The 17,313-nt window shown below is 37.0% G+C and overlaps 1 protein-coding gene across 1 annotated transcript; it reads left to right on the forward strand.

Annotated features, from left to right (window-relative positions):
- The first annotated feature begins 414 nt into the window (after positions 1-414).
- On the forward strand, positions 415-14,333 carry LOC139818686 (uncharacterized). The gene is made up of 6 exons (XM_071787507.1): positions 415-860; positions 3,360-3,405; positions 4,808-5,038; positions 5,189-8,024; positions 8,560-8,791; positions 8,962-14,333. The coding sequence occupies exons 1-6, from the start codon at positions 804-806 to the stop codon at positions 8,968-8,970; spliced, it is 3,411 nt and encodes a 1,136-aa protein (XP_071643608.1). The 5' UTR covers positions 415-803; the 3' UTR covers positions 8,971-14,333.
- Positions 14,334-17,313: the final 2,980 nt, after the last annotated feature.

Consider the following 17,313-nt stretch of genomic DNA (forward strand, 5'->3'; position numbering starts at 1 on the left):
TCGTCGAGCTCTCGCGGCCAATTTCCGTCGGCTCCTTTTCGAAAAGCGAGCGAGGCTCTCGGCTCGCAATCCATATACCCTACGCTACATTATTTATGCTAAATGAATATTAAGTCAATTAATATTTTTGTTTTCTGTTTAATATTATTCATTGTTTCCTATATATATCTTAAAATGTATATCGTAACAGATTGAAACTGCGTCCACTGGAGAGTTGAAAAATTTCGAGGGGGACGTGGAGACGTTTCATTTTCCGAGAAAAAGCCTAGTTTTCTCTCCTACACTTTTCCGGGTTGCCAGAACGCGATCGAACATTTTTAAAATTACCGCTCTTTTCCCGCGCGTTTTCGCCCTCGCCCGGCAGGGCGCAGCACCGCGGGGCCGGCCATGCACGCGCGCGCGCGCGAGTGTGACGCGCTCGCGGGTCGCGCTGGGAGCTAGGGGCTCGGGCGCGCGAGGCAGCGGCAGCGGGGCCGAGTAATCGGGTATTGTCAAGATGGAAGTCGCACGGGGCTGACCGTACGGGGCGCAGTATGGATTTCGCCGCGTGATTCCGGCCGCCCGCATAAACCCCGTGAGAATCGCCCGCGTCCGGTTCGTACTCGGGCCGCGGAGCAAGTGAGGGAGAACGCGGGGCGTCGCGCGCGCGGTGTCGGTGTCGGCCCCGAAGACCGCTCTCTCGCGGGTACGACAGGTCAGGTCCAGGGGGGGCCCGAATGGTGGTGGTGTCGCGCCGCGATCGAACGCGGTAATGAGAGAGCTGTCACGAGGCAACGGCGCGGCAACGGAGCGAGCCCTCCACAATGGTGGATAACAGTTGCATTATCGAGGGGAACGTCAAGTTTCGCGACGGCAAGAAGGTGAGTGCCCTTCCACCTCTCCCCCCTCCTCCTCATGCCGTCGATCGCCCGCGTGTCGATCGCGTTTTTTGCCCCGGTCCTTTCCCCCTTCTTTCTCCCCCCTTGCTCCTCCGCGCTCCGATTTTTCCGCCCCCCGAATCACGCGAACGCGTTCCCCCTGCCTCTCCTCCGCTCCCCCGCGCGAATTCGCCTATTATTCGCGACGTCCCCCCCGCGACGCGACGCGCCGCGCCGCGCGGAGCGGAGCGAGGCGCATTGCGGGGCGTAAGGGACACGGTGGAGGATGGGGTGGGATGGAGGGTTTTCATCCCTGCACACGAATTCGGGAAACGTGCGCCGGACGCGCGATGCTTATCGACGAGTCACCTGTGTGCACACGACTCGCCTGGCGCATGATAAAAATTATGTAACGATTACGAGGGGACGGGCGGGTTTGTGTAGCGTGCGTATGTGTACTTTGCGCGACGCGCCGGCGGCGGCTCGTTAAGTTCCCGAGCGTTTTATGTACATACCTAATGCAGGCTTGACCCCTGCAGAAGAAGGCGTACGCCATCCGATTCTTGACAGCGGGGGACACGCTCGAGATTAACACGTTCTCGCATTTATGAAACTTATGAAAATTATAAGATGTAAAATTCTTCGATGAGCAACGCGAAATTCGGAGTAATTAGCTTTTAATTGATGTATTCTTACCATGGGATTATTTATCCGTGAAGGATGAAGGGATGAACGATTTGTCGTTCATGTTTATTCGTTTTTGTTGAATAGATACACTGAGAAAAGAAATTTGTCAATCTTAAAAAATATATTTAGTCCGATACGAGCAACTGAACATGTTATTTAGTTAACTAAATATTAGTTGTTTCAACAATTATTAAGTTGTTGCACTAAAAATGGCGTAATGCATTCGTGTCAACCTTTAACATTTTTTAATCAAGAATTAATTTAACTAAAAAATATTTAGTTGCTCGTATCGGACTAAATATTTTTTGAGATTAACAATTTTTGTTCTTAGTATATAGATAAATTCATTGGCTAGACGCTAAATCTATTAATACTTTTATTGGATAGATCTCTATTAATATTTTGTACTATTATAGATGAAGATGAAAGAAATTTTAATGAAGAAAATACTTTTAATAATAATTTCTCGCGATATTTTTTTTTGTATAATTTTACTAGCATTGTGAATCGTTAAAAATGCGTTTGTTTCATTATTTAATAGAATTCTTTTAGGTATATTTACAATGTCAAATTTTATTACAGAAAATTCTTTTTAATCTGGACCATGTATTAGTTTGCACTCTATAATATCACAAGCACGCTTGTGATTAAAATTTTTAAGATGCTTTGTAAGAATGACGTGTGATTAATTCCTGACACATGTTATTCTACTATCAGTGTAAATATGCTCTATCGTGCCTGTTATCGGAGACCTTTATAGAAATATTTTACTCCTTACAACATGTATTTGATAAAGTATGTTGAGAATTATATTTCTATCTTTTTCAACATTTCGTGTGAAATCTATGTTTCCAAAATTAGTTTCTAAAAATTTATTTAATAATATTATGTTTAATATAATAATAGTTTCTAAAAATATAGTGTCAATAATATGGCGTTGTTTGCATAAATATAAATTTTAATTATTTTTGTTTTGATTTTATTTTTACCTCTTAAATTAATGTCAATTATTTTTATTATTTACGAATCGATACTCTGCGATTATCTTCAAGATATTTGGCGTGAAGTATATCTAAAGTGGCTTTTGAGAAAAGAAATTAAATTATTTAAGGATAAGGCTGCTGCAGGGAGCAGCTAATCCAAGTCTATAAAAAGCTAGTCCTCGTTTGCTAATAAGAGGGTGGTAGAGCTTAGGTACTTGAGACGATAGAAGCCTCGTTTACTTTGATCGTAAACTCAAACGAATACCTACGTGAGAAAAGTCCATCGTAGTTTCATATAATTTTTATCACAATCGTGCTTGATAAAAATTATAGGGTGCAAACTAATATGTTTCAAATAAAAAGAAATAATTCTTTCTGATGTGGTAAAATTTTGTATCGTATATGTAAAAGAAGCGTATTAAATATAGTTATAGCTACAAATATTAGATTTGAAAGTATAAATCAAAATAAGAAATTATACCTATTTGAAATTATAATTATTATTTGTTATTTAAGAAAAAACTTATCTTTTTGTAATTATATTTGAAATTTGGTTATCAAATTATTTGTTGCATTAAATAAATGCAGAAATAGATTAAATATATTATTAATAAAACAAATACATTTAATTTTCTAAACGTAAAATTCTGAACGACTATATAGTTATACATATATTGTCTATCGTAGCTTTATACACATATGTACGTTCCACGCTTATATATGTTCATTTAACACCTGCGATAGAGAATTGATTACTGAAAAATATTATATATAATTATATATCGAATTATTTTGTCTCATATTATACATCTGAATATAATTTATTTTACAGTGGAAGTCAAGATGGTGCGTTATGCGGAAATTATCGCCGGTGGCAGGTAAAGTCTCACGCTTGTTTTTAAACGCAGTTGCTAACAATAGTCTTACCGTTTTGTCTCGTTCGTTTACCTCAAACGGGTTAATAATTATTCTTAATTAATGAGACTTTGATAAGATTGTGTTAATGGGATGCGTATATACGGAGAGATTTGCGTTGTGTCACGGTTGCATTACACCGTAGCGAGCGAAAGAAGGGAAAAGGAAGGGAGCAATAAGATAATAAACAGGAAAACATTGCACACTCTTGAAGCGTTTCCACTTTTTGCTTTCACTATCATGTTGATACGAGCGGTATCTCGCAATTTGCATAATAGACTCCCCCTTATCTCCGCTATGTTGTGTCTGCTTGGCAAACTGTGCAGAATGCATTATATTACCTATTTTTACGGGATGTTCTTTCTTTTGATTTCACGGTTGAGGAAATTTTGAGTTTACCGCAGACCAAATGTCGCTTTGACTTGTTGCAAGCCATGTTTATGAAAATGGATTATTAACAAATAGAGTATAATATTGTCATCCAATTTTTTTTAGATCAACAAAAGTGACTTAAAACTTTGATGTAATGGCAGTGTGTTAATTGACTTCATTTTGCATAATATAGTGATACAACATTGCGGATATATAACAAAACGTATCGCATTTTATAATAAATTCTGATTACATATAATTATAAACCGGTTAGTTAGCGGTCTTTATTTAATATAGTTGAAATATTGTTTACGCAATTGTTTAATATTCATTTGTTTAAAATTAATTGTAGCAATTGAGTGACGGATCTCTGCGTTTCATGTGTTACAAATTGGTGGAATTTGTCATCGAAAAATTAATTAGTTCCACACCTCTCTCTCTCCCTTTAAAGGACCCTTCCTGCTTGTTATCGGTTACAAAGGACTCCCCTTCCTCGGACCTTTCTAGGGTGACAGCTGGCACATCTGTTGCTGCCTGAAGCAACAAAAAAAAATTTCCAAGAACAGCTTTGCTCCTGGCAATAACCATTAATATATGATCCCTGTAACTCGAGGATATTTTCGAACTAAGAATCTGAACGCTTCATAAATTTTTCTTGGGTGAAACTTAACGAGGAAAACGTAAACATATGACGGAATTTATTTCGAGACATTGGGAGACAAATGTTTCTTTAAATGGGAATGCGTTTATTACCACTTATTTCGTAGCGGGAAATATGTATTGTATATATAAAACGCGTTGAATGTATTTACATATTTTAATAAATATAAAACATCTGTTATTTCGCATATACACATGTACGGCATGAGAAAACAAATCTCCTTCTTAATTTAGTAGAGAAAAAAAATGAGCACAAAAGAGAAATTAAAAACATCGAGCAACGTTAAAATATATGTGCGGAACAAATAAATATTCTTTTTTTTCCGTTAACAGATTGCTTACATTTGCAACTTTATGGGGACAGTAAGGATCGTTACAAGCAAGGCCAAACAAAAGCGTCCCTGAGCTTGCAACACTTTCTGGGTGTGGAAAGTGGTTTTACACTCGACAAAGAATCCAATACGATTGCTATAATTTGCCAAGACGTGACAGTCGTTCTCGCATTTGATACGCGAGAGCGATTGATACAATGGCAAGTTAAGATCTCGAACAATTTAGGCGAAGGTAAGTTGTATGCGAACTACGTTATTGCAAGAGAGAGAGAGAGAGAGAGAGAGAACGAGAGGCATTATATGTATTATAAAGACGCAGGATACTCTGCGAAATTCTGAGATAAAAATTATTATTATTTAATTCGCCAATTTTTCTCCACAGATCAACAATTCTTGATACTCATCTCCTCGGTACCATCAAAAGCCAAGTTCAGTAATGGACCGGCGCACTTGCACATTCAGGACCGTCGCTTCTGTATCACCATCGGCGTGCCTCCTCGGCTCGTCGGTATCTGGGAAATCGCGCATCTGCGACGATATGGCGTAGTCGAGGGCAGATTCTGCTTCGAGGGCGGTTCGAGATGCGGTCGGGGCGAGGGGCTGCACGTGCTAATAACCGATCAGGGGGACGACATAGTTAAAACGTTGCAGTTGGCGGCTGAGGGAAAGCTCACTACAAAGAAACGATCGCCGCTTGGTAGGGAACAATTGTCGTTGCTGGACAGTCCAGGGCGACGTCAGTGTTCCCGCGCCGAGACCCGAGCCAGCGATTTCTTCTCTTCGGCCGTGTATTCAACGTCGACGTACGAGGAACACTGCGACAGCTGCAAGAATGAGAGCTCGCCGTATTGGTCATCCACGGAAAGCAGGCAACAGACGGAGATCGATGGCGATTACAGTTGCAGAGACACGGTGTCCATTTCGGAGCTACCTGATCAGCAGCCCGGTAGCGAATGGCGTAGCTGTTCGCTCACTCGTCAGGGCGCAGCAGGCCTTGAGAGGTGCGCGAGTTGCATCAGTAAACTCGGTACTGTCTCGAAATCGTCGACCTTGATCACCACGACCACTATGAGCGGCATAAGCAGCCCCGCTGCAAGCACGTTGAACAATCTAGGATGTCACTTGCAGCCTCGTACCTTCGACCGACTTTCTTTGTCCTCCTACAGCAGCAGCAGCCACGAGAGCGATTACTCCAGCTCGCAGCAAATCGAATGTCAGTGTGCGCAGTCGAAAACCGCCCAGTCTCAGACGGCACAGACGACGGCTCGTCAAATGTCACCGAGCCCGAGCACATTACCGCCGAGACCGCCAAAACCGTCCCAACCGCCCTCACTGCCAACAACCAGTCAGTCCGTCACTGCCAAGAAGCCTAAAAAACCGCCAATGCCACTGCCTGCTGACCAGCAAATCTGCGTGCACGCTCGGAAACCTCAACAATCTCAACAAACGCAGCAGGCTCAGCAACAACCCGCAGCTCGCGGCGCTGCGGGACCTTACGAGAACTACGACATTCCCAAAACGATTCTGGGACATCACATGTTGTTGGAACAAGGTCCGCAACCGGAACAGTATTACGATACACCAAGGAAAATAAAGGAATGTCTCACACTGCCGAAAACTTATCCTAATTACGACACACCTCAGGTGCCGCAGGCTGTGGTCCTGCAAGGATGTGGATGTCCTGCGAAACTCACAGTACAGTCACCTAGATCTTCGGGATGCCCATGTCACAATGTTATGAGTTGGGCCGGCTTTGTCTTACCCTACTGTCGACGCGGCGCGGGAATCGAACCTACCGGCGTCACCGTTCATCCCGTGAAGCTCTCAGGTGAAGGCAAGATGCCGGTAGTAAACGCCAGTGGAGAAGTTTCCATTTACGCAACGGCCAGAAGGGTAAATAAAAATGAATCCGCCGACGAGAAGTCTACGGAGAGCTGCGGCTGCGCCGCGGGAAATAAATCGAACAATTACGAGAACGTCGAGCCGGTAATAGATACGCAACCGGAAGCGAAGCAAGCGAATTATGTGAACATCGACTTTACGCAATCACTGGAGCATTACGAGAACAGCAAGGATGTTTTAACCAAGAGCAGTATCTCGCAGGAAGAGATTGAGAAATTCGCGGATCAATTGAAAGAACCAGCGCCCGAAGCGCCGAGCGACAATACCTCGAAAGTTTGCGAGAAATGCGGTCACGCGAAGGAAAAGGAAAACGATTATTTGATCATGGATCCGGACAAGCAAACTCCGAAGAAACCGTTCCCTGCTTATTTACCGATGCAACCGGCTCACAACGCTTGTTCAAAGGAAATCTTGTCTAGGCTTTGCAGCGGCATCAAGAGTTCCAGTAATCCGACGTTATCGGGATCCACGTTGCTCGAGGTAAACAAGAAGCGTTCCGACTCGGAGTATCGTGTGCCAGGATCGGCGATGCTGTCCAGCCCGTATCTCAGGCGTCGTTATCTGGACGTGGGTAATGTTGCGGAGGCCGGTGGTAGCATAGGCATACTTCTCAGGAAACGATCTTACTCCGCGGAATCCGCGCATTACCTGGACGACGAGAGCAACACCTTTCCGTCCACGCTTACCATCCACAAGTGCTCGAGCGAAGCGGATAAGAACTCTTTGATAACCGGCGAGCCGCAGTGCGTCAACTCCGAAAGTAAGATCAGCGGTAATCACGAGAGCGGGCAGACGTTGACGGCCGCGTCTCAGCCGTCGTTCATTAAGATCCGACGCTCGTCGTCCGTACCATCCAAGACCGGGCACAATAGAGATTCCTCGAGCAGCAACGATTCCGGTGTTTCCACCGGCTCCTTGAGTCACCGTACGGCGGAATTCGTGGAGTTCGAGTTATCGTTAGCGGCACCCGTCGCCTCGACGGTAAAACAGAATATGCTATCGGTCTGCCGCAAAAGCCCACCGCCCACGTGTTATCACAGCAGCCTGCCGAGGAAGTCCAAGTCCAGCGATCCTCTCCGTGAAATTTCCTTCCAGTTCCAGAAGATCAAGATACCAACGAAATCTTCATCCGCGGAGGCCGACATACCCACGTGTTTACCGAAGACCACGAAGGGCTTCAACAGTCCCGGTGAAGTCTCCAATGCACCTTATATCGATTCACGAAGTACCAGCAGCGGTACTTCCGATATGTCAGATTACATCGAAACTTTGTCGTTGTCCTCACACTCTTCGTCCGATACGCCTGACAGTCTCAGGTAGGGTCTTAGGTAGCTGCAACTTTTGCGGAAGTTCTATTATCTTTCTTCTAACTTCTTAATTTATATACGACTCCATCAAAATATATAAAGCTCTATAGAATTATTGTTTCTTACAAATTGATAAGATATTAAGAATTTTATAACTTTCTTTTATAAATTCTTTTCTATATATAACTTTGTTATTGATTTATTTTTAGCCGTGAAATTTATTACTATTTTTTATTTTGTAATATTTATAAATATGTTTTGATTGAAATTTATAAAATATCAAATGAATGGTTTTACTAATTCGCTATTTTGTTTCATGTAATTCGTTTAGATATTTTAGTTTTACAGATGGCTGATTTTAGAGATATTGGGTTTTTTTTTAGATTAGATCGTATCTCCGTGTACTACCTTAAAATAAAAATAATATAAATTGGTTTTATGTGGACCGTAATAGTTTGGATAATTCATAACGATGCAATTAATTATTTCTAATAAATTGGTTCTTTGTACAACTAATATAAGAAAATCATGTATGTTTATATAGATTGGGAGGTAGAACGGTGGCAACAACTCTTCGACCTCGTAGCGGGAAGGAATACTATAAAATCGATCGAAGTATCTTGGTAGAACAGGGACGGATTCTCACAACAGCATCTGCTAATTATGCAAATATCACTCCAGTGTTAGAAAAGAGCGAATCACCATCACCTGGTTACATGAGCAGTTCACCCTTTGAGCAACCACAACCCACTCGTGAACACTTTCTATTCCCCGAAGTAAGTACAGCAGTCTATAAGAAAATGGACTGCATCTAGATTGATTTATATAACATTAAATTGTAGTTCAATTGTATTTTGAAAGAAACAATTTGTGATTAGAAATGCAATCGCCTTATCTCTACAATTTTTTGATATGTAATAATTATGTCACATTTTTCTTTTTGCAGGAAGCTTGAACGTAATAATATTGTTTGGGAAAAAGAGGTAAAAACTTGAAGTTCCTAGGAATTCCAAACAAAATGAGTAAAAGTATTCACGGTAGAAATTATAATTGGGGCATTGTGACTATTTACACTATACGCGGATATCTGGGGTTACAAGTACACTTTCGAGGTATCATTCGACACACACCAATATATACGTAGTATAGTATGCCAAGTAATCAAAAATTTATAATTCTTAAGAACACGAAAACGCTCTTCAACTAAATTCGGACGTTCGTTTCAATGATGTTTTCGTAAAGTCTTCCTCTAAAGAGCACAATCATAATCTAAAGAATGTAAAAAAAGAAACATCTACAAAAATCTAGGTACTAGCGTATAGTCGAAATAATGTCAGTAATCAAACACTTCCTACAACGACTCAAACAATTTCTAAAATATGCTCAATAAGAAATTAATAGTTTGTATAGTAAGAATCCTGCCCTAGGGTAAAAGATGTGCATCTTATACTTTATATGGGTATATCGTTTTTTAAATACTTTCTTATTTTGTATGAGTATACTTCTATATAGACTATTGTACAGTCATCTTTGAAAAAATTTAATGAGATTAATAACTCTTAGACTTTCAAATCAGAATTCTTAAAATTTTATGGAACGATAAAAGGTATAACAAAATTGTAACATTAGATCGTATCCCTTTTTGATTCTATAATTTGAAAACGTTGAATGCTAGTTTATATTTGTTTCTAGATGTCACGAACTCGAATTAAAAGTGTATGAAATAGGAGTGACTTTAATGTGACAAATTTACAAAGCTTTGAAAACATCACAATTATAGTCGATTATTCTATATAGACTCTATGAAGTTTTAAGAATTCATATTTGGAAAATACCATTATAGAGACCGTTTGTTTGTACTGATTGAAAAAAATATCTATCCACATTCTGTACAACCAAAAAAATGCACTGAACGTAGTCAGTTGCATAGCATTCACAGGGTTTTCATACTTAAAAGTTACTTTTTAAAGATTAAGATAAAGTGTTACAGCCTTTAATGGTCTTCTTTCTAATGGGACACACATGGTGTGTAAATACCAGAGTATCTGGGCAATCAAAGACGGCACTATATATAGAATAATATAGACAAGTATTTCTGAATAAGATTTACGAAATGCGTAAAGATTGAGCTATTTCAGGATTTCGATAGTCGCCAATATGTCTGAATTTTATTGCAACATATTTTTTAAAATCTATTTCTTACATCTTGATTGTTTTTATCAAATCTTTTTGATATAAAGTGAAATAACTTAATGCAAATGTAAAACGATTTTATTTATGTTTCTTTTGATTTCATTTATTGTTGCATTGTACTTAATGGATCATGTACTTGAATATTTAATTGTGATTAGTGTATACTGTACACACATTTCTACGAAGCGTTTACCAAAAATATTTATTTCTATTTTAACGGTGCATATTCTATTCAATATATTAAGAACAAATAGATAAACTATGAAATTAAGTAATATATTTACAACGATTATTTTAACTCTAGAGCTATATTCTATTTCTAATATCTTTATTTATAAGTACAAATATGCGTACATATTTTGTGTATATTTTGGGCACACTTATTTTGTGCTTTTTCTATTCATATTTCTCTGAGCATTTATTATTCCGTTTTCATGAGAGGAGATTACAAATTTATGAGAAGGAATATAATTCATATAATATTACACATACAGTAAATATATCATGCTGAGGAAGTTAGCATAATAGTGATATTAAACGCAATAATAAAACCTTAGAGTTATACATTTATAAGGCCGATATAATTAATGCACACAGATTTCTGTTTCATATCCATTATACATTATTATACTACCTGACAAGTAAATCAAATTAATGTTTATGATCAAAATCATTGATGTTGCCATCATGATCCAATGCAGATTTGTAAGGATTGAACTTGCGGGACAATACATATTGTTAGATGTGTTATAGATTGCAACAGCATTAATAACTTTATATCATAGCACAAAACATTGCTTTCTAATGTCTAAGAAAATAGAGAAGTTTAACTTTTATTTTCTTAGATATTAGATATTTTCAAGAACCTTTCGGTATGAAGCAAAGTTGGCTTGTCGTTGCAGTCTTATCACATCTTGTTATATCATTCCTTAGCTAACATATGGAATTGTTTTTCCATTAGGCCAAATCTTAACACAACATTGTTTTGTACACGAGAAAATATTTTTTACTCTTAAAACTTTCTCCGCTTGTGTTCTATATACAATACACTGTTATAATAGCATAAAATCCGTAAAGTCTATTGCAATATGCATTAATTTAGATTGAAGACACAGTGTTCTTTCACAATGTGGAAAGATACGTGCAACTGATTTTATATAAATTATAAAAGTATTAAAGAGTAGTATTATTACAAGACTGAGAAATAGTTGGTGTAATGAGTGGTAGGAAATAACTACAGCGCTAGAATGTATAATTTATATGTACAGGCCTATGCGAAATTGATTATTTGTAAAAAACTACCGATTCTTCTATTTATTGAGCATTTCTCCCAAAAAAGTTGACGCCATTATCTACTATTAACACGCAAACGAAAATATTCTCTCTTTTGGTCTTTTCTTTATTTAAAGTATATAGAAATTATAGTTAACTGCATCAAATAGACAGTAGAAGCCTTAATGAAGTACCGTATACAAAAACAATTTGTAGAAAGTGATACTTGTAAGACACATTGAATTATGAGGAAGTTGCGTACATTGATTAGATACTTTACGCAAGTATGATACACAAAACAATTGAATTTATATTCCTCTGTATCTGGATTTTACGGTCCCAGGAAGTTCATAAATTGTAATATCTTCAAAAAAATGTACTCATAAGATAGAGAGCCGTCATATACCATGATCTGTATGTATGCGTTTGCACGCGCACACATAAATACGTATAACGAGAATGAGGAATTGCATGTATTTGAGCAAGAGTGTGTTGAGTGCAAAATTTTTTTACGTATGCAAATTTATCTATTACAGGAGTGATTTTTCTGTTTTCTTTCTTTCTTGTTAATTTTCTGTAGATTTTTTTATATCAGTGCATTCGTGCATTATTAATATATGAGATGCAGTCAAATTCATATTATTTTGAATCAGAGATCGATCAAATATATCAATTAAAGATTTTTTCGTCTTAAGTTCGAAGTAGAAAGTCACTCGTATAAACACATGCTAGTCAGGAATCAAGTACTATATTGTAGTCATTATATATTTTTACTGCAAAGAAATTGTATATTATGCATAGCTTAAAAATTAAGCACATGTCCGCTGATTTATTTCATTCTTGGAATTATTTCTCAATTCGAAAGAATTATGGACCATATATTTGTTAATCCATGAAAAAATGGAGAAGAGAAATATTGTATTTTATATCGATATTGTATTTTATAACTATAAAGAGTAATAATGTAATAAGAGCAGATTAGATAATAAATAAGCATGGCTTATTCGTTCTACCCTTGAATGAATGTTACTATTCTGTCCGCTCTTATCACAATTCTGTTCCGATTACTTGACGCTAAAAAAACTACAATATTTTTTTATTACCGTAATTCAATCATTGTCTTATGAGTGTTATTCGTACTTTTATTTAAAATAAATACGTCAAATATATTTATAAAATATATCTGAAATACATGTGCTAGTTTTTAAGCGAGAAAAATCATATCTAAGATTTTACTAATGATACATATTGATTAATTATATATAAATACATATATAAAATTAATCAGTATGCATATATATATACATACATATATCATATACATATATATATATATATATAAACTAGAAATAAGTTTCAAAGGGTATTACCAATGCTCTATTCATAATCGATGTACATAGTTTTGATGTAGCCTTAGCATATTAAATCTTTTATTTTGTGATTCAAGAATGTAGACATCGTAAAAGCGAATTTCAATTGTACATACTATGTATCACGACGAAATGCGCTCAAAATGTCTTCAAACAGATTTTATAAATTATTATTGAGATATAATAGCGATTTAGTTACTCCGTGAGTTGAGAACATTTTATAATATATTGGAATAAGCATTTAATCCGATTTAAGAATATACATTTCCGAAGTTATATATCCATAATATTGAAAACTCGGTATATTTTAAATTTCATTATTTCCCGTTTATGTTTCACACCACTTTATTATTTTTGTTATAGTATATATATGTCAGAAATTAAGACTGCTTTTTATTAGATTATTGGATATGAAAAAGCTGCTTCAAAAACATACAACTGATTTAAATCGTCCCACGTTCAATCGCCAATACAACTTTTCATATCTGATAAATCATTAAAAATCATTCTTATTTGACATGTAGTAATGCGTATTTATAATTAGAAAAGCGAGATTCATTGAGTAATAGACTCACTTGATCGAAAAGCGAACACAAAATCTATTCTTTTGACAATCTGTTCTACAATGAAATTTTCTTTGTGTTTTAATAACACAAAGGAAGTATCAACACCTGTCAGTGCTCTTGTACTGCATGTCAGTTTTATGAAAAAGAAAAAATAAGATAATGTGTAGAGAAATTTTAACATAAGAAAAAGAAGAATCGTCCAACAAAAACTAATTTTTCCCTCTTTACATACAAAGTCTTAAAAAGGTGTATACTGATGGCAAAATTTTTCGTCTTGTAATTTTTTTTTTTTTAATATTTGCGAAAGTTGCGCGTGGGCACATTTAAACTTTAAATTATAACAGGATGAAAGAAATGCTCAAGAAATGCTCGGTATTAGAAAGAAGAATGGATCCATATAAATACGGATATTCTAAAACGTTCGAAATAAATTAAATTGCTATTTGTATACACTTTTTGGTCTATCTTATATAGAAAAAGTTCCATGGTATAATACGTAGAACAGGCATTGTATTCTAAAACACACTCTTTCAGATGACTGGTGAGACTTTAACTCTGTTATCGAGAGATTGAAAAATATATAAAAGCCTTCTTATTTTCTGAAATCAATATAATGAAATTGTGTGTGTGTATCACTAGGCCATCCCGCCAGATCGTAAGAAGAGTAATAGGGTATAAGTAACGACTAACGGAGCTTATAAAAATCGTATTAAATCGTCGAACGCATTTCACGAAGAGGGTATTTACTTCGAACTTTTGTAATCACGATAAGAAGATAAGCGAGGAGATCAAACAAATTATAATTAAATTACACTATAGTGCGCCGTAAAAATAAATTAAAACTCGTACACAGTTTGTAGTAGCTGAAAGCATTGATTTACTAAGAAAGTAGAAGAAATAAAGAACTTAAAAAATAACTTTGTGTTCTTTTGTTACATTTCCACAATCTGACAGATATCTATCCATAATGAAAATATTATTAAATATTATTTTACGTGAAATGATAAAATTGTGTCATCTAAGAATAATATACAAGACTTTTATACGCGTATTCTTTTATCGGTATCTAAAATAATATTCGCATTGTATATTTTGTTTATTATTAGTTTATTAAATAAATTATTTAAGTAATTTAATAACTAATTTAACAAAAGGAAGACAAATGTGCGATTGTTGTATGTTACAAATCAACGGGAAAGCAATTGTGTGCGCCTATATATATCAATCAAATAAATTTGGCGATATGCGAAAGTTCTCTTTTGCTTATAAAATAATACTTGAAATATTTTATTTATGTTTATTAATTAATAAAACGAACTGTTTACTAAAAATCTTAAGGATTTCATTGTTCGAAAAAAGCATTACCGTAAGTTTTAATTTGTTATTGTCTTATTGTTAATTTTGCGATATTCGTCGCTGCATCTTGCGGGGCGCGTGAATTTTATTCATTCATATCTCTATCTCTACGTATAATATTTGGCACAAGACATTAATTACTGTGTCTCTTGATAAGCAAATATAATTAATAAATATATTACTAATTTGATAAACAATTTATATTAATATTAAATTATTATTAAATAATAGCAAGAAATATATTATTTATTCGTTAAGACGCTTGAAAGATCATAGAAATTATGAAAATAATTTTAGGGTATGAGAAAAGCGAGAATCTCGAGTTTGGAGTCGTCTGTAATTCCTCAGAAATCGCTCCTGTTACGCGGGAAGCATGTTGAGCAAAGAAGTTGCAGGAGGTATTCGAACAGCGCGTAGCGGCAAAACGAGTTTGCAGTCGTTTGTAATTCCTCAGAAATCGCTCCTGTTACGCGGGAAGCATGATGAGCAAGGAAGTTGGTATTCCGGCAGCGCGCGCGGCACGCCTACCCCCACTTATTATCCACCGCCGTCGGAATGGCGCGCGGTACGGATCCCCAGTCCAGCCGACCACGACGGCCAATCAGAGCGCTGGCTGGTATGCACAGAAAAGGCAGTAAGCTCCCGCGCTCTGACCAATAGCGGCGTGACTAAGCGGAGGCAATATGGGGAGGCAACACCCTCGTTTAGAATATTTCCGTCAACCTCCTTGCTCAACATGCTATGCTGATACTTTTGCCGAATTAAACGCGAGTTTTCGACGCTAAGAATCGCCATTTTCGCCTACTTAACCTCTTAATAAATAAAATATGTACTTTCAACCATTGTTATGATCTTTTGTGCATCTCTACGATACGTGATCAAATTCTTTTAATTGTTTAAATTTAACCTATAAACACTAAAATACGAAATTTCGTTTATTATTAGTATATTTATTAATTATATTTGTTTAAATTACAATTACGTGACGCTTATGCGGCACGTAAAACGCTTCAACTCATTTCCCACGGTGATCATGGCACCGTAGTAAATTGAAAAAACCCGTAATGCATGTGTTTTTCTAGGAACAGCAAGATATAACTTATACATTACTTTGATAAAAAATTTCCAATTATTTAATAGAGATTAACAAGCTCATGAAACAAATTAGCGTTAATTGTGTCAACGTATAATTTCTGAGACTCGTTTAGCATCAGGCGACGGCATTCGTGTATAGCTCCTTTCTCTCGTTGCCTAGCATTACGCTATATATACAGTCTTTGAACGACTGGTGGCACTGTTTCGTTAACACCGCGACGGATACAGTTGCTTTCCGTCTTTTGGTTTTTTTATTTAGTCCTCAAACTGCTGGTCCACTTCACTGCACTAAAGTCGTAACAGTTTGGAAGTCGGAACAGTTTATCGTCGACGAAGAACCACGCGATATAACTTTACACTCCAAAAATGAGCACCGAATTTTGTATGCCAGCACGTCAGCCACTATATAGTACGAAATATTTTATATCATAAACACATATCAATAGAGTATTTTATTAAATTGTATTAAAATTAATTACCGCGCTACATTGAACGTGCGCTCGCTTCCTCTTCGCTCGAACGTCGCCGTAAGAATGGCGATGAATAGCGAGACTGGCGCGGCAAGGTATAGGGGTGACGTCACGCGGCCTTGATAAACGCTGATAAACAAAGCAATTAAGCGCTCGAGCTACCGCATAACTATGTTACTACGTCACGCAACGAAATATTTAAGCTTACAAAGGAAATAATAATTGTACGATGTGTGCGGTGTGCGTTTAATATGTTAAGCCCATTCTACAATAGCCGTAAAGTATGCATTAAGACGTAAGCAGTAAGCTATTGACTAATGGGATTTTTACAATCCAAGAATGATCGGCTGTAGTTGGTCAATTTTTACTGCTTGCGTCTTAAAACATACTTTTACGGCTATTGTAGAATGGGCTTTATATCTCGTGTATTATTATCAAAGTAAATTCGGTACGTTCATGGATTTTTGTCGTGTATGATGTTACTTGAAGATATTTTTCGAAAATCGTTGTGTATCGCGCGCGGATTTTCGGAGTTCTTTTCTTCTCGTTGATCGCACTTTCACACAGCATTCTAAAACTTATTATATCACTCGGCGCTCGAAGTTTCAAAATGCGACGAACAGCACCAGAATTCCGAGAAATACGTTTATTTTAACATTGTTATGTGTTCTTTAATGAGGGGCATATGCTTCCTCTAACAGGATTAGGTAGACAATAAAGATGAGTTACAGAATGATGTTGCATAATGCTAGCCGACGAGAAAGAGGTAGCAGCGAATGCCGTCGGAGAGGTAAAAAAAAACTCCGAAATGCAATGAACTCTTTATCGTTCAATTTTATTCAAGAGAGCATAATTCACGTTATAGAACACATAAGAATAATGTTAGACTAAACATATCTCTCGAGATTCATTCGGCGTCGTTCGTCGCATTTCGGAGCTACGACTCTCATCGATGGCATTCGCCGCTATCTCTAGC

The sequence above is a fragment of the Temnothorax longispinosus genome, chromosome 9, assembly GCF_030848805.1.
Source record: "Temnothorax longispinosus isolate EJ_2023e chromosome 9, Tlon_JGU_v1, whole genome shotgun sequence".
NCBI lineage: Eukaryota > Metazoa > Arthropoda > Insecta > Hymenoptera > Formicidae > Temnothorax > Temnothorax longispinosus.